The sequence below is a fragment of the Amblyomma maculatum genome, chromosome 1, assembly GCF_055883805.1.
Source record: "Amblyomma maculatum isolate TAMU_Amacu chromosome 1, ASM5588380v1, whole genome shotgun sequence".
Lineage (NCBI taxonomy): Eukaryota > Metazoa > Arthropoda > Arachnida > Ixodida > Ixodidae > Amblyomma > Amblyomma maculatum.
This window is the reverse complement of record NC_139344.1, coordinates 207,206,401-207,231,015: the sequence shown is the minus strand read 5'-3', so window position 1 is coordinate 207,231,015 and position 24,615 is coordinate 207,206,401. Positions and strand designations below refer to the sequence as shown.

The window sequence follows — 24,615 nt, the reverse complement described above, 5'->3', positions numbered from 1 at the left end:
GAGGTCTTATGATCTATTACATTACCATCGGGAAACAATACCGCTACAAACATGTAATGTAAATTCCTATTTACCTTATATGAACTATGGCTGAATAAGTGCAATGTGGAAATAAATCACACTCAAATATCTGAAAAAAAAAATTTTTAACTGCACATTTTCACCTCATGGCAAATGAATACAGCAAAACCTATATATATCATGTAGACCTTTTGCTTACTGAGTGGTCTGCAAAAACTGCCAGAAGTGCTTCTGTATGCCTGCCCACCCTGTCTCCCACTTCTTTGAGTTAAGCTTACTAGTGTGCAAGTGGGTCAGGCTGAAATCTCCTCACCGTACAAAGGCAGCTTGTCTACCATGTTAATTAGGGCTTAAAAATTATTATTACTTGAACACAAAGCCAACCTGTTCAACAGCTTAATGAAAGTAGCCCTAACATCTTCATGACCATTAACCTGAAACAGAATAACACTGCAACCAACCAATTCTAAAATGTCTAGTCAAGAGACAAAGTATGTTGATATGAATTACAAAAAAATAAGATGCTGCAAAAACTATAAACACAAAATTTTAGATCATGGAGTTCATTTAAGGACATTACTTATTAGCGACACTGCTATTAGCAACATTACAAAGGCAGCATGCTTTTATGCTTGAGGTAGCAAATACTGTCAAAATATGACAACTTGTCCTTATCTCTGAAGGTTAGTAGTTTAGTCAAGAAAAATATTTCTAGCACTTAGACAAAAATGAACTGCCTTAGCATGCCTTATAATGCTTAAGTTCCTGCTAGAAATGGAGTTTCTACTTGATATTTGTTTCCACAAGATGAAGTTTGAAGTTTTTATACCATGTTCACTGGTTTTCATCAGTCTTTGAGATGTCACCTTGAAATTTTTTTTGCACTCATTCTTCAGCAAGAAATGCATATTTCCTGATTCTAGTTTTTAATCAGTGGTAAAGGGCATATATGCATTTCTCAACGAGAAATCTAAGAAAATGAAGCCATCCGCTTGGGTCAGCTTGGTGACATTATTTAATAAACAACATGGCCCCACAGTTACATCAACGAACTCGGGCCATTATGATGGGAGTGCCACATGCCCTGTTACCATGTCATGACTAATTCTCATGAATGCTTTGTGGTGTAATTCAAGTTTTCTTTTGTTTTTGTCTTTTATGAACATATAAAAGCTCTCGACTGTGGTCTAAAAGTACGCCACACAGCTTATTATACAACACAAAGGCAAGTGAAATGTATGTGTCCCTTAGTTGCTTTCCTTTATGCCACCTTCACTCTCCCTGCCATGCATGCTCTCAGCTAGCCATGCCAACATTACACAGTGTAAATGAAATACTTACACCTGCTAATAAGTCAGCTACGATTACATCACTCAGACAGACTTTTGAAGGACAGCCCAAACCCATGTAAAAGGCCCGCAAATTGAACAGAAATGTTTACATTTACAGGATGCAGCGTTGGCCCCATAATATAGCTGGCTGCCAGACTGCATTGAGCATATATATCGCATGTTTAACTTACATATATTTTTCCCAAGGTGGTTGGCCAATTTCAGTGCAAAGGGCCTGTAGCTCACAATTTAAGTTTTCGATCCCCAGTTCAACAATTAATTATGTCTTAAGAGTCTCATCTTCAGTTAAAACACCATACCAGAATGGTCTCTCTAAAAAAAGAAAACAAGAATGTGATGCAAACGGGTGTACCACAGTTCCATTAAAGGGATACTGCAGCAGTTTTCAAATGTACCAATACTATATATAAGCTTTTGAAGTAGATTATTTGTTGATCATGCCTGTAAAGTTATTTCTCCTATTATGCATAAAACATCTGCGCAATCGTCGACTGAAAGCGTACGATTCAAATTTCCCGCGTCCCGCGCGACTGCTACAGAGGAGGAAAGCGGAGGGAGAAACCTCGCTTCTCCCTCCGTCGTGACGTCACCATGAGGAGCCAGAGGCATTCAGAGTCAACAGAGGGGGTTTTTGGCGTGCGCTGTTCCTCGTTTTGCGTGCGTTGCGGACATATAAAACACGTCAACTTAGTGTTGTGCACCTGATACAACACAGCTCTGCATGTGTTCGCATGCACGAACAGCTGTGGACGCGACGATGTAATCTTCCGTTGTATTAAAAGCTCGCAACGCAATGCGGTGTTGCTGAGGAGAGAGATAAAATCAAGCCGACCGAAGGAAACATTCTACTTGAAGCATTTTCGTAACTGTGACTACATGCAGTTTGCTCTTAATGCGATTTATAACAAAAAGGCATGGCTGACCCATGACGCGGTTCCTTCTATTTCCTTGTACAAAACAGTTGGGACAGTCATCTGCGATTCGTTCATGGACTGCAATCTCATGATGGGACGGTCAGACAGCATCGGTGCATCATTGTACTCGCGTGTCTCGTTTTTTTGTTTTTTTTTGCGCAAAAGCTTTGCGCAACGGCTTCTGTGCTAAACATGGACAACTCATCAGTAACACGCGCTGATGATTTTTGCGAACTAGCAGATGATTAAGAAGAGCCCACTGCTACGTCAAAGCTAGTTTGTGAAGACTACAAGATCTTTTCCAGCACGGCACGTGCCTGATATGTTCGTGGAACCCTTACGGGAGCATTATTAGAAGATAAGGAGTGTACCGCTCAGCTTGGTATAGGCGCATTCAGGTAAGCAGCGCAAAAAGCGAGGTTTCCTTCGGTGCGTCCAAGCAATCAATGATCGAAGTTGTTCATACATGGCCTTGCGATTTTGCACCCGTTGCTGCCTTGTCATTTTACATAGTCCTGTCTTGTTTGGGGATGCACATTAAGTTGGAAATGAAAACGACGAAGCTCTTGTAAGAAAAAACATTTCGGAACACGGTTTTCTCATGAAGGTAAGGGTGCGGAGGAGCTGCAGCTTGGCTTTCAACATACGTCAGCCGTCAATTCACTAAACGTGTATTGTGACAGTACGATAAAAAGGAAAGGCTTTCAACGTCTGCTAAATGTCGTATTACTCGAGCAGCATTCTGCGCGCATTTGACTTGGTCTCCAGCCCAATGGCCTATGCATGGTCAATGGTCAATGCCTAGTATGCATAGCAGAGCTCCGCAACCGCGCTTCACTTATTGTTCATTTGTCTGGTAGCAGCTGTGTCTGCTTCACCTTTTCTATAAAATTCTTTGTTTCCCCAAGGTACCACGACTGCGTTCAAAGCAGGATTTGGTACACCAAACTTTGGGTTCATTTGCCATAATGACATTCACAAAGCCGCAGAGAACTGCGATCAACACAGCGCAGCGAAGGAGCCGCATCGGCAGCTTCCCCGGTCCTCAGAATGTCGTCATGTAATGTCTTGGCCAATCACGGGCGGCGGCGCGACCCGCGGTGACCCCCGTCGCGCGGGCTGCATATTTCTGCTGAAAAAAGGCTATTTCTGCTTTCTTCTGGCTAATTTTAATCTGATATTCAAGTTCGCAGCATAAAATACTATGGCTTTCTGCTGAAAGTCCAACTTTTGCAAAAAGTGCTGCAGTGTCCCTTTAATATCACAATGAAATTTTAAATTCTGAGAAGTACACACTGCCGAAAGGGACTTTTCTGTGCTATGACTCTTGAGGCAACACAGGTAAAAAACTAAAAAGGACTAAAGAGATTTACGCACCTCATATTGTCTTCTCTGATGACAATGGCAAGTGTGGGCCTGCCTGACATACGCCAGTACTTGCCAACAAATGTCAGCTCATTCTGGAGAGAAGAGAGTAAAAATGCAATGTAAAAGTCACATGAACTTGTACAATGCAAAAATGAGAAGTTATTACTTACAACAAAGGCAATAGCAAACTTTCTTAGAACTTGCTTGCTTTTTACCAGCAGGCAGGCGATTTTCTGCCAAAGGTTTATTGAAGATTTCTTTGTCACCACTTCTAATGATTACAAAAAATAATCTGCTTGGATAAGCAGCAAGATCTGGTTTTGCAGTGTATGATGGCAGACCTGAATGATATTAAAGAAAGCTGTTTAACATAAAAATGAAAGACTAGTTTCACAAACATGAAGATTTGTGTATCTGGTTGGAGATGTATTGACCAAGTTTCTGGCAGCTGACGGAAACATAACTATATCCTGAGCTGGCCCATGTGACTATCAAGTGCAGCTTTATTCCTTAGCACACACGAAAAAGACTGGCATAGCGTCAACATAATCTTCCAAAGGTTATAAAATCACTTCAAGCAATCAGGTTAGCTTAAAACATCACCGAAATCAAATTGAATTTGAAAAGAAAAACAAAAAATGAACAAAGAAAAGCAGAAGATATCTCAGCCCAGTTTGTAACAGTGTATCATGTACAAATGGGGAAGCAATGTGACTCAGCATTTCTGCGCACATAATGAGAACTTTGCCCCAGCTACTATCAAATTAAAGATTAAAGCATTTAACAAGCTGCAAGAACAAAATGGGCATCATCTTATCCAGGAGTACAAGCCAGACACCCCAAGGATGAATTATAGCCTTCGTCTCATATTTACAGACAGCATTTTTTCTCTGACCACACAAGCACACACAAAAAAGCAGCCAAAAAGGTCAATTGAGGATGCTGATGATAAATTGGAGTTGGTCTGCAAGTTGGACAAATTGAAGTACAAGGAGGGAACTTTTACTGAAAACCGAGCTGTTTCAAGCTAAAACAAAAAGTCACCACCACTGGCCATTTTTGCGTATGCACACAAAAAATATGCTACGACAACATCTAGACAGTTTTCTGTGCGCGGGTCCCTGAGACTACGCCCCCTTAACTTCTGGAAGGCTTTTTGGCTTTGATGCTACAAATATGAACTGCGATGCAAAAAAAGATTTGAATTCAATTTTGTCAGCAATAAATATATACGCTACTACTGTACGAGTATCACCATAGCCAGAAAAAGCCACAGAATCACTTTTTACTAAGGATATAAATGAATGTTGTTGTCCTCAATGATCCTTTAATATAATATTTTATCTTTGGTCTCCATAAACGGGATACTGGCTGGCCGACTGGTGTTGACAGAAGCCCTAACATATTTCAAGTTTTTTATGAGAAGTTTTTCAGCCTAACAGAGGACAAAAATTTCCTTCTGAAGAGGGCAGGTGGCATTTAAATATTCTGAAAGGTTGACATTTAATCTCGGGCACTTTATTCAAAAGACAGGACCTAAATGTCTGCAAGGCTTTAAGTGAGCTTGTGTTATCAATAAAAGGATCCAGACAAAGCTATAACTTGCAGCCAGATATATTTAACCACTCAGTAAATGCTACAGTTATTAAAAACCAAGAAAAAAATTCCCCAATATGTCACTATCAAAAAAAAAGAAAGGTAAACTAAAGATATTCGATTTTCAGTAACATTAAACAAGAATTACAGTAACAAATACAAAGCAAAGATTTAACTGTCACTGCACAGAAACATACCACTGCAAATTAAAATGTTCACACGATACCTTTATGTCATCAATGAGCAGTGCCATGTCATGTGAGAGGTAGAAGTCATTGACTTCAAAGATCAGTGGATAGCACAATACTGTTTGTCCACATATCCGGTACAACTGCAGAGAAAGATTGAAAACACACGAGAAAAAAGGTGACGAAAGGTAGTAATGCTTAACAATTCAGCTCTGGCGTTTTCGATAAAACTGATTTTGCAAATTTACTACTCTTTCGAAATGAAGTCATACAAATCAATAGTATTTGTGGCCATTTCAGATGCAAAGTAATTTGGAGACTCTTGCCTTGCTTGTCCCCAATGCACCAATTGGACGCTGTGGTCTCCCTTTCAATCCAAGCTTTCTGTTTACGCCAAGGAACTCATACACCTACACACACAAAAAGAGCAAAAGAACATGACCGGTGAGGATAAAAACAACTTGGCAAGAACAATATATCATGACAAAGTATAATCAGCTCCCACAATGGAAGGAACCCAGTGTTGTTCCCCCATGATGAAAGTTCTTTAACATATTACACAACAAAAAAAGTTAAATGTCAGTGCTAATAAAATATAAAAAGTCTGCAATCAACTGATGCTATTTCAAATTCCTGAAGGCTCGTAGAATGAATTACAAAAATTGATATAGTCACGGTTGAATTAAAACAACCCGAGACAAAGTTTCAATATTATGACATAGAAGCACAACTACTTTCCACAATTTTTTTTTCTAACACTGCCAAGCAATGAATGAAGCCATACTCCTCATTACCTCATGCCTTTAATGCTGCACTGCTTTGTCTTATGATAAATGAAATTTCTGCCTCCAGTAGTTAGTGTTCTTTTATAGGAATTTTTTACTTTTTCCGTAGAAGTACAGAGCTAGAAGGCATAAAATGAACGGTAGACAGTGGCCATATATTGCTCCCAGGCTATTTCAAAATCCCACGTACCATAATGCCATCACTCATTCTTCATTTCTAAACTACATGCTTAAATCTCAAGCCTGCATACATTCTCATTATCCAGCCCTTTTAGCAACCAGAGGCCTGTTGTACGGGTTTAGAGAGAAAACCTGCGCTTAAATACTACTGTAAATTATGATGTTTAACATCCTAAGGAGACACATAAGGGATGCCATAGTGGAGGGCTCTGGATTACTTTAGCCTACCCGGAGTTCTTTGTAACGTGCGGTGACATCACACACCATAGAGGTGACTTTGGTGTTCTGCCTCCACCAAAACATGACCGCTGCAGGTGGGATCGAACTCAGGCCTTCCAGATCAGTAGCCAGGCACCCTAAACACTACGCCACTGTGTCAGTTGTACGTGTGCACTACTGTAGGCAGAAGCATCAGGACAGGTGCTGTGATCAAGACGTGTAGGCTCAATATCTGCAGGGAGTAGTGACATGCATGGGTGAGAGCAAGCATGTCGTATTTCCACTCCACACAACAGTAAAAAAAAGCTTCCAGATATATCACCTAAGTACCTCAATGACCGCTCAAGTGCCCTGAAGACTTTTGCACTGAATACTATTAAGCAGCATGGCTGATTTATGGCACGGCACATGGAATGTGGGGTTTAATGTTCCAAACCGACATGGACTATGAGGCATGCCATAATAAGACGGCTCCAGAATAATTTCAACAACCTGGGGTTTTTAATGTACGCTGACATCGCATAGTACCCAGGCACTTTGCGTTTCACCTCCATCAAAATAAGGTTGCTGCAGCTGGGATCAAACCTGTGGATTCGGACTCAGCAGTCGAACACACTAACCAATATAGACTCCCCAGGTTACGTGCGAGTACCGCATCCGAATAGGTCGACATACTGGATGAACAGTTTACATACAGTCTATGAGTCCAAAAACAAAACCACTATAAGCAGCAAAAGCACAAAGTCGATATAACATAGCTCACAGGCATGAACTGTGCAAGCAGCAGAACAATGCCATGGTCATCATGCAGCACTTGCAAGTGAACATGAATAAGCAGAGTATTTTGAATGTAAATTATTTGCAAATGCAAATGTACTACACTACAATTTGTTTAACAAGTTATTACTTTAATTCACTTTCAATACTAAGACACCTTGAAACCTCTAGTTTTTAATAATGTGGCCAAAGTAAAAGTTTGCATCAGAAAGGGCTACTCAGAGATATATAGGATGGAAGCAGTGTCCTTAATTAACACACATGAGAATAATACCTAATAAACATCATACTGTATTTACTTGATTCCAATGCACCCTCAATTGTAATGCACAACCATTTTTAAAGGTAGAAAAGAAAAAAAAAGTGCAGCATTTTCGATTGTAACAAGCACCAGATTGTCATGCTTCAGTACAGTAATGAATGTCCTCACTTGAAACAACCAACCATTGTTGCACCTTGTAATGTCATGAAGAAAACCACACCACCTGCTCAATCACCTTCCTGGCAGGTGGCTGGTTGCTTTCGGAACAAAAATTCATGCCTTTTCACAGATATCATAATCAAGTACAGTCGAATCACATTATGGTTTTCGCGGAAATTGAAAATTAAAACATATTATCCGAAAATCGTATTATCCAAAAAAGTCAATTTTTGGTTCTCACTGTTCAGAAACAAGCTTTTCTGAAATGAACACAGCAAGTCGCATTTTCATCGTTTAGTTAGCTCCACACCCATCACAAGGATCAAGAAGAGCAGCGTATAAAACTTGGCACTCAGCCAACTTCACCCACAGAGCCATCCCCACAGAAGATCTGGTCAAAAGATAAACATAGGGAGATGTTATTAGGTTATTGGCAGTCTGCATCATCTTGACAGGCTGCCAAGGTCAACGCTGCAGACTGAGATAGCGAGGGTACGAAATTGAGGTATCTGCTCCGAAAATTTGAATAAAAAGAAGCAAATAGATTCTCAATTGCAAAGTGGAGGGGCAAGTTCATTAGGCGAGCAAATAGTACTGAAGCACCAGCAAGAGCATTGGGCGTTACCGTTACTGCGGCTACTACCACCTCCCCCCTTCCTTTTCACTAGCACTTTTTCGCTGCCTCTCGAAGGGAAAATTGAAACCAAGCAATGTTTTCATGTTTCCGTGATTGTATTATCCGAACTCACGTGAAAATATGATCGTATTAGCTGTATGAAAATGCAGTGCCTTTATGAGCGTTGCCGGGAACAAAAAAAAAACTTTTTCAGCAGAATCGTATCAAAGAAATTTCACTGCACAAGCTCTCTTTAAATTCTGTCTATGTTAGGCCTTTCAGTCTGGCGAGCTTCATCTAACAATCCTGCACATAAGTTTCGGGAATATGAAGTGTATGTGAGGCCACACATTTGCCACTAGACTCTGCACACCATTTGCATTTCTTGGATTGTTCCTCAGTTTCATGTCATTGTGAGTGTCGCCCTGTGCAGAACTTGCAGTGCAACAAGACACTGTGCTCTAAGAAAATAATGACATGTATATGTTTTGACAGGAACTCCAGCAGCACTGGTGTGCTTGGCAAACTTTGCAGAGTATAGTCAGGCACTGGGCACCTCAACCAGAGTATCGGTGACAGTTCCAGCCTTGCGTGTGCTCAGAAAGCCACAGCACACAAGATCGCCCTTATTTTTTTTTCCCCCAACCCGGCGTCATAGTCAACTTTGCACGTCTACACTTCCAACACTTCCATGATGGCTCATATCCATGTCAGCACCTTGCTGATGGGACAATTCAGGTACTCGCAATGCCTATTGGTATCCACAACTGCAGCAGGTTAGGTAGGCAATATCGATAATACGGATGTGCAAAAAGGTACCAAGCTGCCATTTTGAGATACCAATGACACTATTGTGTTGCTGGTGTAGCTTCATCTTCATTTTTTGTACTCGATTCTAATGAGTATTTAATTCTTTCTTTTTAAGAAATTTTTTACACAAAAAAAATATGTGCATCTTAGAAGTGAGTAAATCGGTATCTCTGGCTCTTTGCACAGTGAAAACATGGAACGATTTGTCAAAGTAAAACAAAGTCTCGGCTACAATAGCAATGCTCGTATCTGTCCCCCCCTAAAAGAAAATTCCCGAGGCTCAACAAACCTTCATCAGCTGCTTGGGAGACCAAATCTGGACAGGCTCTACTTCGTGGGGTGTCTGAGTCTGGATGCCGTATGTGGCCATCATAGCCTGCAGGCGCATACTCTCCGCTATGAGCACCACTTGCACCACCAGGTCCGTGGCTGCGCTCTGGGTGTGGAGTTGCAGTGACATCAGTACACCTCACAGAACAGTAATCATATGCGCACAAAGCGGCTCAGTTTGCAGTAAGCCAGGTAAACATATTCAGTCTGCACAAGCAAATGCTGCATAGCAATTGAAAGATACAGTGAAACCTTCATATAACGAAACAGTCTGTTAAAGAAATAGTCACCAGAAATAAGTGCAAGAAAACCAAAGAGAGGGTCTATAGATACTGTCACAAAAATTAGATGTCACATAATATGTTAAATATTGTCCTGTGCAATCAAAAATAATTAAGTTATGCAGCTCCAGCCCCTCGTTGACTCTGCCAACGTATTTATGAACTTGGGTAAAGCTTCAGAAAAAAGTGTGCTTTGCAACGAGTCACAGGATCAAAAATATGAATACCACACATTACCAACTCAATGACATGTACAAGGATTTATTTCAATCCCCCATTGTTATGCCAATAGCAAAGGCCCCACTTTAAAGGGAGTTCTTGGTTACAGGAGCACATTACTAAGTTTTTTAAAGTCCTTTTTTTTTTTTAAAAAAAAAAAAAAGCTTCTATCTTTCACCAAAAGGCAAACTTCACAGTGTATGCAACCAGTATATTGTATTGCCAATATACCTGAGCTCTGGGATACTTTCCCATAAACACTGTATCTAAATAAATGAACAAATGTAATTTGTAATCAAGAAATGCCCTGTGACATGTCAATTATACAGCATAATCACTACAGTGATGCTCATAACATATTCTGCACTGCACTCAAAGCTAACCTTGTGAAGAAATTTTAACCCACCCTAAAACCAAGTGAACTTAGGTATTCACGAATTCATTCTTTATTAACTTCTTATTCTCCAGTCATATATATTGTAATGGGGCGTTTATTGACGCTCAGATGGAGAGCTGTGAGGAGAGGACCTTGCAACGGCGAGCCCAGCGTATTTCTTTGTCTTCGTCGCACAACGCACTGGTGCATGTCGATGGCTGAAGTGCTGACTATCACAGTACATTTTCCCCCCGGGTAAAAAAAGGAGCCATCCTGGCGACTTATGGCGCGGAAAGCACAGCGGGGTCATAGAACGGGTTCAATCGGTTCACGTGAACTGTTTCACGACCACGGCGACGCAAGTCCGCAGAGGGCGTGACGGGCTCAACTACGTAGTTGACTGCAGGTGTTTGCTGGAGGACCCTATATGGCCCGTGGTAGCGAGCAAGAAATTTCTTTGAAAGGCTAGGGGTTGTAGAGGGCACCCAGAGCCACACCAGAGAGTTCGGGAGATATGACGAAGCTTCACCGGTATCACGGAGGTATTTTTGTTGCCACTGATTTTCTGTTGTGAGAGAGCGGGCGAGCTGACGGCATTGTTCTGCGTACGTGACGGCATCGGATAGCGGGGAAGATTCGGAAACGTCAGGGCGGTAGGGAAAAAGTGTGCCCATAGTACAGGGTGGCTCGCGCCCGTAAAGGAGAAAGAATGGAGAGAATCCAGTAGTGGTCTGTGCCGCGGTGTTATATGCGTAAGTAACAAACGGTAGAACTTGGTCCCAATTGGAATGGTCGGTGTTCACGTACATAGCCAGCATGTCACTGAGAGTGCGGTTGAAACGTTCTGTCAGTCCATTCGTCTGAGGGTGGTACGAGGTAGCGGTGCGGTGTATGGTGCGGCATTCTTTCAGGAGAGCCTCAAGAGCGTCTGATAACAAAACGCGTCCGCGGTCACTGAGCAGTTCGCGAGGGGCACCATGGCGAAGAACCAGGTTTTTCAGAATAAAGGCAGCCACGTCGCGTGCGGAAGCAGAGGGCAATGATGATGTCTCAGTTTAGCGGGTCAGATGATCCACTGCCACGATGATCCAGCGGTTGCCAGCTGCAGTTGTAGGAAGGGGACCGTATACATCTATGCCGACACGATCAAACGGACGGGCAGGACAGGGCAACGGCTGCAGCGAAGCAGGAGACTTGAGAGGAGTTTTTCGGCGTTGGCAAGACTGGCAAGAACGGACAAAATGGCGGACAAAGCGGTACATTCCACGCCAGAAGCGTAGACGCAAACACGTGTAGGTTTTCACTACTCCGCCGTGGGCGCACTGGGGATCAGTATGGAAAGCAGCACAAATTTCGGGGCGGAGATGACAGGGGATGACTAAAAGCCACTTCCTTCCGTCGTGAAGATAATTGCGGCGATAGAGCAGCCCGTCACGAATTGAAAAATGGTGAGCTTGGCGGGCAAGCGCCCTAGACAAACGACCTGGAGAGTGACTTGAAAGAAAGTCCAGAAGTGTAGATATCCACGGGTCGCGCCGCTGTTCCGTGGCCATGTCGATAGTGGCAAGCGAAGACAAATCGTAGGCGCAGATCTCATCAGACAACGAAGAGGGAGGCAGCGGTGAACACGAAAGAGCGTCCTTGTCAGTATGCTTGAGGCCTGAGCGATATATGACACGAATGTCATACTCTTGGAGGCGAAGAGCCCAGCGAGCAAGGCGGCCGAACGGGTCCTTGAGGGACGCCAGCCAGCACAGAGCGTGATGATCAGTGACCACATAAAATGGTCGGCCATAGACATACGGACGGAATTTGCCGATGGCCCAAATAATGGCCAAGCACTCTCTTTCCGTAACAGAATAATTGGACTCTGCCTTGGTCAAGGTGCGGCTTGCGTACGCCACCACATAGTCTCGGATACCAGGTTTGCGTTGGGTGAGAACGGCGCCTATCCCAATACCGCTAGCGTCAGTGTGAATCTCAGTTGGCGCATTCAGGTCGAAGTGGCGGAGGATGGGAGGCGAAACCAAGAGACGGCGTAAAGTGTTGAAGGCGTCATCACAAGCAGGTGTCCATGCGGAGAGGTCGGAGCTGCCGGAGAGGAGCTGGATGAGAGGAGCAATAATAGATGCGAAATTTAAGATGAAGCGGCGAAAGTAGGAGCACAGGCCGATCAAACTTCGTAGCTGCTTCAGTGATTTTGGGCGTGGGAATTCGGCAACTGCACGAAGTTTGGTGGGATCGGGAAGAATGCCATCCTTAGAAACGACATGACCTAGAATAGTTAGTCGGCGAGCAGCAAAGCGGCACTTCTTCAGATTCAGTTGGAGGCCGGCAGTAGCGAGACAAGTGAGAACGTCCTTCAGTCGGAGCAGGTGGGATTGAAAATCGGTAGAAAAGACTACGATATCATCGAGATAGCAAAGACAGGTTCGCCACTTGAATCCATGAAGCACAGTGTCCATGAGGCGTTCAAATGTGGCCGGGGCGTTGCAAAGCCCAAAGGGCATGACGTTGAATTCATATAATCCATCTGGTGTGATGAAGGCAGTTTTAGAGCGGTCAGCGTCATCCATTGGCACCTGCCAGTAGCCAGATCGTAAATCCAATGAGGAGAAAAACTCGGCGCCCTGCAAGCAGTCCAGTGCGTCATCGATGCGTGGCAGAGGATAGACGTCCTTGCGCGTGATCTTGTTGAGCCGGCGGTAGTCGACACAAAACCGGAAGGAGCCATCTTTCTTAGGTACCAACACAACTGGAGACACCCAGGGACTGTGGGATGGCCGAATGACACCACGACGGAGCACGTCGTCCACATGATCAGCAATTACTTGGCGCTCCGAAGCTGACACGCGATAGGGGCGCTGGCGCAAAGGTGCGGTTTTACCGGTGTCAATGGTGTGCTCTACGACAGACGTGCGGCCCAAGTCAGTGTGAGGAAGGTCGAATGAAGAAGCGAAGTTCTGCAAGAGGGCGACAAGTTGATCACGTTGCGCAAGTGGAAGATCAGCATCAATAGCATGTTGGAAAACGTCGGAGGGCGTCGAAGTCGTCGCAACATCGTAAGAGCACAGACTAACGTCGAAGGAGGGGGTTGAGTCAGCAAGAGTGGTGATATGACCGCTATCAAGCTCTTCAAGACGTCCAATGCATTCGCCACGGAGCAGGACTGCTGGGCAAGAAAATGGGTTCGAGGCGTAAAGTGCACTCTTGCCGTCTTGAATTTCGAGAACTGCGAACGAAAAAAGGAGGCAGGGATGACGGGAGGCGGCTTCGGAAGGTGTAAAAATCGCAGTCAAAGGAGTTACCCACTCACAAGACAGTGGTACGAGGGCAGCAGAGAACGGAGGAATGTCGGTGTCATGGGCGACGAGAAGTTTTGCAGTGCGGGGAGGGGTATCACAGAAGGGGGCATCACAGAGGGGGGCGAAGGCAATTTGCGCACGAGCACAGTCAATAACGGCTTGATGAGTCGATAGAAAATCGTATCTGAGGATGATATCATGCGAGCAGTTCGGCAGAACAATAAACTCGATGGGGTACAAGACGTCTTGAATGAGCACACGGGCTGTGCAAGATGCGGAGGGGTGAATGTGCTGTGATGAGGCGGTGAGGAGCGAAAAGTTGGAAATCGGAGTGGTCACTTTGCGAATTCGACGGCAGAGCGCTTCACTGATGACGGAGACGGCTGCACCGGTATCGACGAGAGCGAGAACTGTGGCGCCTTCTACAGAAACTTTGATAACATTAGCGGGACGACACGGAGGACTTGAGGAATTCGAAACAAGCGCAGTTCTTGCCCCCGGAACTGCGACTGTTAGTTTCCCTCAACGGTGTTGTTAGAACGTCGCAGCATTGGAGAAAGCGATCGGCGCCGAGGAGAATGTGATCGACGAGTGGCATAGGTTTGGCGATCTTGTGAGACAAATTGAGAACCGGGCGGAATCATTTGCGAGCGTGAGTCGGTATCGTACGGGTAAAGTCGAATGTCAGGCTGTGAAGGTTGGAGGCGCTGGCGACAAAGGCGTGCAACATGGCCCGGCCGATCGCAGGCATAGCAAATCGGAAGGTTGTTCGTAGTACGCCAAGGTTTCATAGGATGTGGGCGGAACCTTGAGGGTGGGGCTTGGAACGAAGGCTCAGCATGCGGCGGTGAACGGTAGGCAGGGACCTGCACATAGGAGCCAGACGTGGGCGAAGGTGGTGGCCTAGCCGTTATTTGGGCATACGTGAGAGGTGCCGTCACAGGCGGCTGCACGGGGTTGGACGGCAAGACATCAGTGACGTGTTCTTGCACGACACGGCGTATAGTAGGGGACAAAGATGGAGCCAGTTCAGGAACGAGGCGGCCCGAGTCTTGAAAATGGGGAAGGAGTGAGATTTGACGTGCGACCTCTTCACGAATAAAATCTTTGATCTGTTGATTCAGCGGGCTCCCTTCAGAAGTTGGCGAACCACCCAGGGCTAATGCGGCTACGCCTTCGTCGCACACACCGGAGCGGCGCCTAGAAGCGCGCCGCTTGCGGAGCTCGTCGTAGCTCTGGCAAAGCTTCACGAGTTCACTAACGCTGGTGGGATCTTTCGCTACCAGCATCTGGAAAGCGTCCTCAGAAATGCCCTCGAGGATGTAGCGGATTTTGTTTGCTTCCGGCATGGCCGGGTCGACTCGTTTGCAGAGATCAACGATGTCTTCTATGTAGCTGGTGAAGGTCTCATCAGCGCTGAACACGATCGTGTAAACGTTGTTCAGCACGAAGCTTACGCACTGCCGGGCGGCCGAACACTTCCGCGAAATTCTTTTTAAATGTCGACCAAGATGACAGGTCAGCCTCATGGTTGCGAAACCAGAGGTTCGCCACGTCCGTCAGATAGAATATGACGTTACTGAGCTTATATGAGTCATCCCACTTGTTGTAGCTGCTTACTCTTTCATACGATGACAGCCAGTCGTCGACATCTTGGTCGGCCGTGCCACTGAAGAGGCAAGGGTCACGCTGGCGCACGACGCCAGAACACATGATCGTGGGTGGAACGGCCGGCAGCGTCGAAGTGGACTCGTCTTGCATGGCGGTCGTAGAGGGTAGTGTACGACTTCGCAGTTCCAGTTTGAATGGGATCATTTCCGGCACCTCCGCCAATTGTAATGGGGCGTTTATTGACGCTCAGATGGAGAGCTGTGAGGAGAGGACCTTGCAACGGCGAGCCCAGCGTACTTCTTCTTTGTCTTCGTCGCACAACGCACTGGTGCATGTCGATGGCTGAAGTGCTGACTATCACAGTACAATATATTAAACCTTGCATTTGACATATGATGCCCTTAGCTGCCTATGTTCTATAAAACTTAACACAACAATTTCTGATCCTAAACAGTCGGAATTACCTTCAAAGGTTACACATGAGCAATTTTTGACATGCAATTTATCAATGAGGCTAAATGAGGCATCATTAAGAAAGCAGAAATATGTGAAGTTGCAACAGCACAGCCTATAGTGAAATTAAGATTTCTATTCTCCTGAACAAATATGGCTCGTCTATCAAACATCAGGGTCTTGCAAAAATTTTCCGAAATCTGCCAAACATCTTGAGTACTACCCTGTGATGCCTTCAGCATCTCAGCTTATTCATATAGAGTGATGATTAAACCTGATATACCGCTGCTCGACTTCAGTTTTGTTATAATTAGGTTTTACTGTAATGAAAAAAAAAAAAAAACTAGCGTACATTGCAGTCAAGCAGCTGGTTGTAAGGTAGCATGCACACTTGATGCATCTGATCATGCATTCAGCATCTAAAAAACATCTTATTCAAGCAAAACAAAATTCATCTACTGCAACACATCATGCAATAGGTATACTGCAGAAAAATTTAGGTAGTATTCCACTGATGCAATAAATTCCTGCATGAAAGCCTAATTTTCAGTAACTGCATTAGTAATACAGACACAATCGCAGTGAAAGTGGAACCGCTATAAGACGTATTTGATAAACTTGGTAATTGTGAACTTCATATTATATACAAAATCAACTAAAACCATACCATAATGATAAAGTGCAAGCAAGCAAAATACAAAAGACAAGAATACAAAATATTGAATGCCCTTGACGCATGGTCACAAGCTATCACAGGCATCAGCTTTTGACCATCCAGCAGTTGATAGTGAGTCAAAACTGGATTGTCAACGAGTTGCTCAATTCTGGATTACATAAATTACAATCACAATCAACAATCAGTTCAGATTCTTAAAGAAATCTAAGGACAGCTTTTATAAACTCAGATGTTTGAAAATTAGTTCTGTAAGCTGCTGCTGGTACAGATAACTTATATAATGCACTCTTTCAAGTGCCATCACCACACTTGACAACAGTTGCATCAAACTGCAATAGTGGCCTCAACTGTGGGGGTTTAGCAAGGAAGTTCCATTTTTCTTCAAAAGTTATAAGAAACAGATAAACCAATACCATTGCCAACTCACTAATGATGATTCAACTCTGCATCTGCTATTTGTGAATATTTAAAATAAGCACACTCAAGAACTCTGCATAGTTTGGCAGTCAACAAACTGCACCTACTTAACTCTCTGCACAGCAACTACCAGTCCACTCTGGACTATAAAAGAGCCTGAATTGTAACAGCACACTGCAAGGCATCAAGGGTCACGTTTCAAGCTAATTCTCATGCACATAAAGCAAGTGCTTCAGGAATGAGGCCGCCCTGTGGAAGGCAACACAATGCTTGAGGCTCTTTTCATGACTGGCAAGCAAAGCGTGCAGGCGTGACAGGGAGGATACTCACAACTGCCTTTCCCTGTCAGGATCAGAGCCCAGGCATCCCGTTTGCAAATTAAAAGCGTGAAAGGCACCACCAGAATAAGTGCATGGCATCAAGTGTTAAAAAAATTCCTCCAGCCCCCAACAGCAAATGTGTGATTAAATCACACTGCACCATGATAACAGCTGCTCGTGTCCAATGCTGCATAGTGCTTACATATTAGCTAAGATAATGCCTTTCCCTTGTGCAATAATTAACTTGTTGCCCCGCAGGGCAGGTGAGGTAGAAACAAAAATTTGGGGAACACTTAAGCTCCGCCTTTAAGGGCATAATGCGACAGCGTTAATGGCTTCCGTCTACAGCTCCCTTCGCTGGTCCTGATTTACGCACATTCACTTTGCTACTCGCTTAATCACCAATCGCTAAATTTTTGCCTTTATTATTTCGCCTGCAAACTTATTAGCATACAGTTGTAAGCTACTAGACTATGTGAAAGGCCATCCGACATAAATATAAAGCCCCACTTTAAAGGAGCACAGACGCTTAATTTTTGGTTGAAAGATTTTACGCACATCACCACACAGTATTTACCTTCAGCTGCCAGATAATTTATATTCAAATTTCTTTTCTCATCTGTTTCGGTTTCAACAGCCAAGTGATCGCTACGATGTCAAAGTTAAGTATAGGTCATATGAAGGATGAAAAAAAGAAAGCAATATAACTACTCCTTCATCATTTAATTCACTACAGTGCACTTTTAAAAAGACTGCCTGCCTCAAGAACAGGAATTGCAATAAGTGAAAAAACAGTGATGATGTCAGTTTTTTTTATCCTTCACGTGACCAATCTTTGATGTCATAGCCATTGCTCGGTTGTTGAAACCGAAACTGAAATAAATGATAAATGAAATTCAATTATACATTATTTAGCAGTCACAAGCAAACGCCAAGTGGTGACCCACTGTATGTATCATTAACAAGAAGAAAAATGCAACCAAAACTTGGTGTCTACACTCCTTAAATCAAGCCGTACCTGCGTGGCCTAGGGATAGTGAGTCTGGCTTGGGATCCGAGGGTCCCAGGTCTGATTCCCATCTTACCCTCTCAACTCAAAAGAGCTTCCCAAGTTGGCAGCTACAGCCAACTCGGCCATGTCATGTGGTGCAGAGATGTTGCACAATCTGCAGATCAAACAGTGCCCAGCCATGTCACCTGCCAATGACCACCTGCCAAAGGCATGCTCATGTTTTTTCGCTCTAAACCCTGACAATGCTGACGCAACATAAATGCTTGATTTCCTAGAGAACGGGGCCTTTAACGCTGTCGCGTTAAATGTCAAACAAGGCGGCTCAAATAAAGTGGAACCCTGCTCCAACCACAAACCAGGTATTTTCTCTTGCACAGATTTACAGAGCAAGAAATTAACATCAAAAGCCAAGTGCTTAACAGTCCATTACCTTCCAAAATATTTCCATCAACTCCTTTGACAATGTCTTTGATACATATCCAGAACCTCCTTCTTAATAGCAGTAAAGAACAGCACTAAACCAAGTGACGTTCTAGGTTAGGCATTTTAAGCCAATTAGGCAAAACATTACTGCTTCCACGTTTCAAACTCTGAATTTGCAAGAAGCAGAGATTACTACTTTATAGAAAGTTTTTTTAAATTGGAACAAAATTACCTTTTCCCTGATTTAAGGGCAGTTGAGTGCTTTTTTAAAGTAAGTTTTCTGTATGCCATTCCTTCTAAGCAAATGATTTAATGCAGAAAATACATTTAGAACCAAAATTCAGACAAAAATCCCATACAAACAATTATTAACGCCATTTTCCAGTCAAACAACTGCACTCCATTATCAGCCTCAAGCATCAAGCCTTTCAATTATTCGCAGAAAATTAAGTTCATATAAAAGCCAAAGTAGCTTATTTTCAATCTTGTATTTGTGTACCTTTCACATGGAAAGCAGGACATAAAAAAAGCAGACAACAATGCTGATGTCTACATTAGCAGAGCCCACCTGAAATGCTGAGTATCGGTCAGTGCGTCGAGGCCGGTTACAAGACGGTAGGTAGCGCCGTACTGGATCCAGTTCAGAGATGTGCAAGAGGCCTTCCACTGCGTGATAAACAAATACCAGATGCTAAAGTAATAAAAAAGTGTGCTTTAAGCACTTAACTGAGCATTTTAGGCAACTAATGAGCAAGGAGAAACACTATTAATCCTGCCAAATAGTGATTGACTACAAAACATGTTAGAGTAATACATGAGGCAGGCAGATTGATGCAGTGAGTGAAAAAGTTTCAGATGTATACAAAGCAGCAGCACATAAGCCTCCTACTGCATGACTGGGCACATGAGAGACCAAAGTAAGGGCAACTGGCATATTTCAACTGATGCACTGTAGAAGCAGCAATATGCGAAATTGAACTTAAATAGGTGTTTTATGTACAGTCAAAATTCTCACTATCTTAAAGTGTGCACTGTACAATGCATAAACAAATAATATTCAGAAAAACAAAGAGCTCACTGGATTATGGTGCATTCTATATCTAGCAGAAGGGAAAAAAAGCAAAAGGTCTTGATCAAGAGAGGCACCCTTATTACAGGCAGGGATTTATTTAATAATAATAATTGGTTCACAGGAAGGGAAAGGCACAGTATCTGTCAAGCTTGTTTCTGTGGACATCTTAACTGCGCCGTAAGGGAAGGGAGGAAGGTGGGAGTTAAAGTGGAAAGAGAGAAAGAGGAGCTGGTAGTGGAGGGCTACAGAGTAATTTCGACCACCTGGGGATCTTTAACGTGCGCTGACAATGCACAGCACACGGACACCTCTTCGTTTCGCCTCCACTGAAACGCAGCTGCCGCGGTCGGGTTCGAACCCGGGTACTCCAGCACAGTGGTCGGGCGTCTTATCCCTCACTGCACCACTCCGGCAGGGGATTTATTTGGTATTCCAGAGGATCACCTAGCAACAACAAACCTCCAACCTTAAAGGGGAAGTAAGCAGAAGCTAGCTCTAATGCAAAGGAACTCATGTAAAGCAAGCTTTAGGCATCAGTTTTAAAGAAAAACATGGATGAAAACTGTTGCACTGTAGAGCAAACAACAAAAGTCTGTAGAATTTGTCAAATCAAACACAGCTCAGATAGCCAGCTTGTGTTGTAGCACAGAACTCACTAAGGAGGGTTGGAGGTAATTACACAAGTTTGCTCAACACATTCATGTTGCTACTCATTAAATTCTACCAACTAAACTTGCATCAAGAAAAGCTGGGCATAGATCATATGGAACTCACACAGAAGCTTGGAGATTATGTACAAGGCCTGCCCCATCATGAACAAGTTGTCCACGTCCCCTTCTGGGCTGGGCAACCGAGGCTGTGATCCTGGTTCAGCTCGTTCTGCCTCAAGAAACTCCTTGGGGACGTAGAAGTACATGGGCACTATGTAGTCTGCAATGAGGCGTGCCAAACATGCCTTCAGCGGCAAACCTCAGGGACACAACATGTTGTCCCGACGCTCCTGAAACGCTGTGCTAGAATTTAAAAAAATTATCACTAATACTGGGTACACAGAAAAGTGAGCATCTCTTTCTCACAGCAGAACACAAAAAACAATAAAGTGAGCATCTCTTTCTCACAGCAGAACACAAAAAACAATAATAAATCAGACTATAACAAGCACAGCTACAAACATAGGACACTACACAGTATGATAATACTTCCAACTTGGCCATGCCGAAAACTTAGAAAACTTCAGCAAATGCAAATTATTGCATTAGCATGAACGTAAACACAAGGACTATTTCTGTCTCCTCTGCTGACACTGTCGATTCATGTGACAGATGCTACAATTCAAACAAAAAATTATGGGGGACGCTTAAGGTCTGCCTTTAAGGGTGTGACAGAACAGCATAGGCTACCACTCAACATATAAAGCCCGGCTTTAGCCTAGTCGTGTGAAGGTGCCTGCGTGGCCTAGGGGTAAAATGAATGCAAGGGTCCTGGCATGCTGATTGTGATATCAACCTCTCATATGAAAGGAGAGGCCCGAGTTGGTAGCTCCTGTCAAATGTAACGTCAGGCAACGTCCAATTAGTGCGCGGCCATGTCAGCTGCCCACTGATGCTGACAACAAAGCCGATGCCAGATTTTCTGGTGAGTGGGGCATTTAATACTATCATGTTAAAAGCTTTAAATGTAATCTCTTCCAGAAGCACATCACGCTTTGAGACAGACTCATCAATGGCATTGCACTTCCACCACCTGTGATGTTGTGGAAGAATGAGAGCAACTGGTGTAGGTCGGAAAGCGGGTGAGGCAAAACAAAACAGCTGCCCTCATCTTTTCATAACATGTAGAGGACAGTGCACTGGAGGCAGTAGTGCACTGCTTGGTTTGTTTTTGTTTACAGGGGTTTAACATCTCAAAGCAACTAAGACTATGAGGGACGCCATAATGGAGGGCCCTGCATCATTTTGGCCACTTGGAGTTCTTTAATGTGCAATGACATGGCACATAACATGGGCATCTTGCTTTTTACCTTCATCAAAAAATTTTCGCCGCAGCCAGGAATGAACCTGCCTTTTTGGGTTCAGCAGTAGGAGGCCCTACCCACCGAGCCACAGCGCCAGGGCAGCAGAGCAATGCCACTGTAGAGGACATTATGTCAAAGACTGACGCGTTCCTGAGACCGCCAACCTACATTTGAACATAGCATCCTTCAGTTCCATCCCTTTGCAAAAACACAAATTTAAAATAACAGCTGAAAAAATAAGCCTTGAACACCAATAGTAGTGCTATATAATTTGCCTTCAAATACTTCAAAAGAGTAGTACAAAATTGGGGGGCAAATGCTCGAATGTAAGATGCTTCAAAAATGCAGTCGCAGAAGGTTTGGATCTCAAGAGAGGCCAAAAAACACTAAATACTTTAGCCTGAGGAGGAGGATGAAGTAATGAAGAAAAAGTGTGGTACTTGTATCAATCTGTGTGAGCACCTGAACTGAACTTTGAGAAAAAGAAGGAGGAAAATGGGAGGGAGAAAGGTTCTACCTTTAGGTTTAAGAAGTAGTCAAGTAGCCTGTGTCACCACACTCCTGTAAATTTAATGTGGAGATTTTCATTTGCCATCCATTGCTTTGTTGAACTGTTCCATGTGTTTCACAACCAATCACACACCACACCCACGCTACCAAATTGGTTGAAAATTGTCATTGTAATATGATAGGAGCCTTAAAATGGAAAACTGGACTGATTAAGCATTCGTCCTTTGACTACGTAGCCATATTAGCATTTTGAGTGACGTGATACTAGATGCTACTGATATAACTGATGTTTGTTTATGCCATTGTCAAGTGCTTAAGTGCACTTACGGGGAGTGTGCTATGGCACCTCAAGTGACACTTTAGGCTGCAAAACACTGCAGAGTAACAGAAGATGAGGACACAAGAGCAGAAAAGCGTTCGCGGCATTCTTTTATGTTCTTGTGTTCTTGTCTTCTGTTGCTCTACAGTGTTCTGAAGCTATGAACCAACAAGCCCAAAAAGCCACACTACTAAACTGAACTTCAGGCCGCGCAGTGCTGAACAAGGAAACAGACTGTGTTGTTAGGAGCAACAACATGATGACAGACACCAACCAGAATCTTTGATGAAGTGGATGAGGAAGCAAAGTCTTAACTGCTTAATGTGAGAAAACAAATAATTAGTTAGCTATATGCAATTTATGACGCATAATAAAAAAAATCTAAGAACACCTTATTTTACAAAAAAGGACGTTATCCAAAGCTGCCAAGTGCACTTGTTTGTGCCTGTGCGTGTCTTTCAGACCCATCTTTTTCGCGCTGTTCTACTCTCCTGCATTTACTTGCTCAGTGCCCGCACTGTCATAGAGCCGGAGCTATCAGAGTCCCAAGGTGGCATGGCGTCCATGGCATGACTGCGACCTCCAACCTCATGTTATGCTGTGTTTCGACACTACATGACAGATGCTGGCAGAGATTGTCGAGAATTGGCTAAAAGCGACCCCGGTAACTCTATCAGCATGTTGTCACGTGGGCCTGGTGTCAGCGGTGCTCGGCAAGTTTCACGGGCATCGCGAGTGCACGTTGCTTGGTTTGGTGTCAGTTTAAGAGCCGCAACAGATGTCGGAATGCATTTGTAGAGGGCTCCCTACATGTTTAAGTTTGAGCAAACTCTTATTACTTTTGCCAAAGATGTTTACTAAATCAATTGTTATTTCCTGCATCTGTCTCATCAAAATTTTGTCGTGAAAAAAGTAGGAGGGGATTCATTTTTGATTTTCCTAATTTAAGCACCTAAAATCGGTATTACCCACAAACAATTTTGCTCATTAGAGCCATGGCTGGCTGCTACTTGCCATGAAAGTATAAATTGATAATGAAAACAGTTTTTACACCATGGCACTACATTCAATTGCCACTGTTTACAGGCTCATTACAACTATTAGTGGATTGCATTTCAAAAATTTGTTTATGTTTGAATATATGCCTTACATGCTGTTATGAGGTACCTAAAAGAAGCATTTCATGCTTTAAATATTTTGACACATGCAACCAAATTGTCATAACCCATGCACTTCAATGCAAAAGTAAAGTATGAATCATTATTGCATAGATTGGATAACTAATTGTATTATTGTATTTGCCAATTTTTTTGTGCTTCCTGATGTTGTGAATACTGGCATTTTATGTATCCATTCTCTCTTGCTTTGAGATGTAACATGTCCACAGTATTTCATAAATAAACAAGCAAATAAATAAAGCAAGAAAAAAACACCAATGCAGGGAGCCAATTTAACATCTCTTCACAGAATGCTTCAAAAGCTGCCCTTCAAATATTTGCCACTAACAACAGACTAACTAAACATGCCTGTATTATCTTTATTTTTATGCTATGTACCTGAAGGCTTTTCACACAGAAGGGCTCTAATAAGAGAGATACAAAATGCAGTTCAAAAAAAAAAACAAAGAAACTTGAGTCAACCTGAAAGTTTGTACTGGGTTGTTACTGCTAAGAACACAAGGGTTGCTCCAACATGTCCCTATGTGCGAAGATTTACTGCGTCTATAACAATGGTATCCCATGACACTAAAAACAGTAAGACACATGCAGAGACATGCTCCCGAATAAGCTGACCATAGAAAGCAAGCTTACTATAAAAGCAAAAAAAAAAAAAAAAGAACATGCCCAATGAAAGCTTTAAAAAGCTACTAAACACATGCATGGCAGTAAAGCACTCCAAACCACCTCAAGCAAGCACAGAAATAGTTCAATGCCATTCAAGTATTTTACTACTAGACCCTTAGTTACAAGCTCTTTTTTTTTTTTTTTTAATATTACAGCTGTCATTATCTTTAATGCATATGCAGTTTA

The 24,615-nt window shown here is 43.3% G+C and overlaps 1 protein-coding gene across 3 annotated transcripts in view; it reads right to left on the bottom strand.

Moving 5' to 3' along the window:
* Nucleotides 1-24,615, bottom strand: part of LOC146205442 (putative phosphorylase b kinase regulatory subunit beta) — an 86,533-nt gene that overhangs the window by 33,716 nt on the left and 28,202 nt on the right. For 2 of the 3 annotated variants that reach the window (XM_084590111.1, XM_084590113.1), the window contains 7 exons: nt 20,517-20,672; nt 19,239-19,336; nt 17,246-17,257; nt 9,537-9,683; nt 5,766-5,849; nt 5,478-5,582; nt 3,665-3,747 (listed from right to left, as the gene is read on the bottom strand). In XM_084590111.1, the coding sequence (XP_084446237.1) occupies nt 3,665-3,747; nt 5,478-5,582; nt 5,766-5,849; nt 9,537-9,683; nt 17,246-17,257; nt 19,239-19,336; nt 20,517-20,672 (685 nt within the window). The remainder of the gene's footprint in view (nt 1-3,664; nt 3,748-5,477; nt 5,583-5,765; nt 5,850-9,536; nt 9,684-17,245; nt 17,258-19,238; nt 19,337-20,516; nt 20,673-24,615) is intronic. The other variant, XM_084590112.1, reaches the window with a different exon arrangement.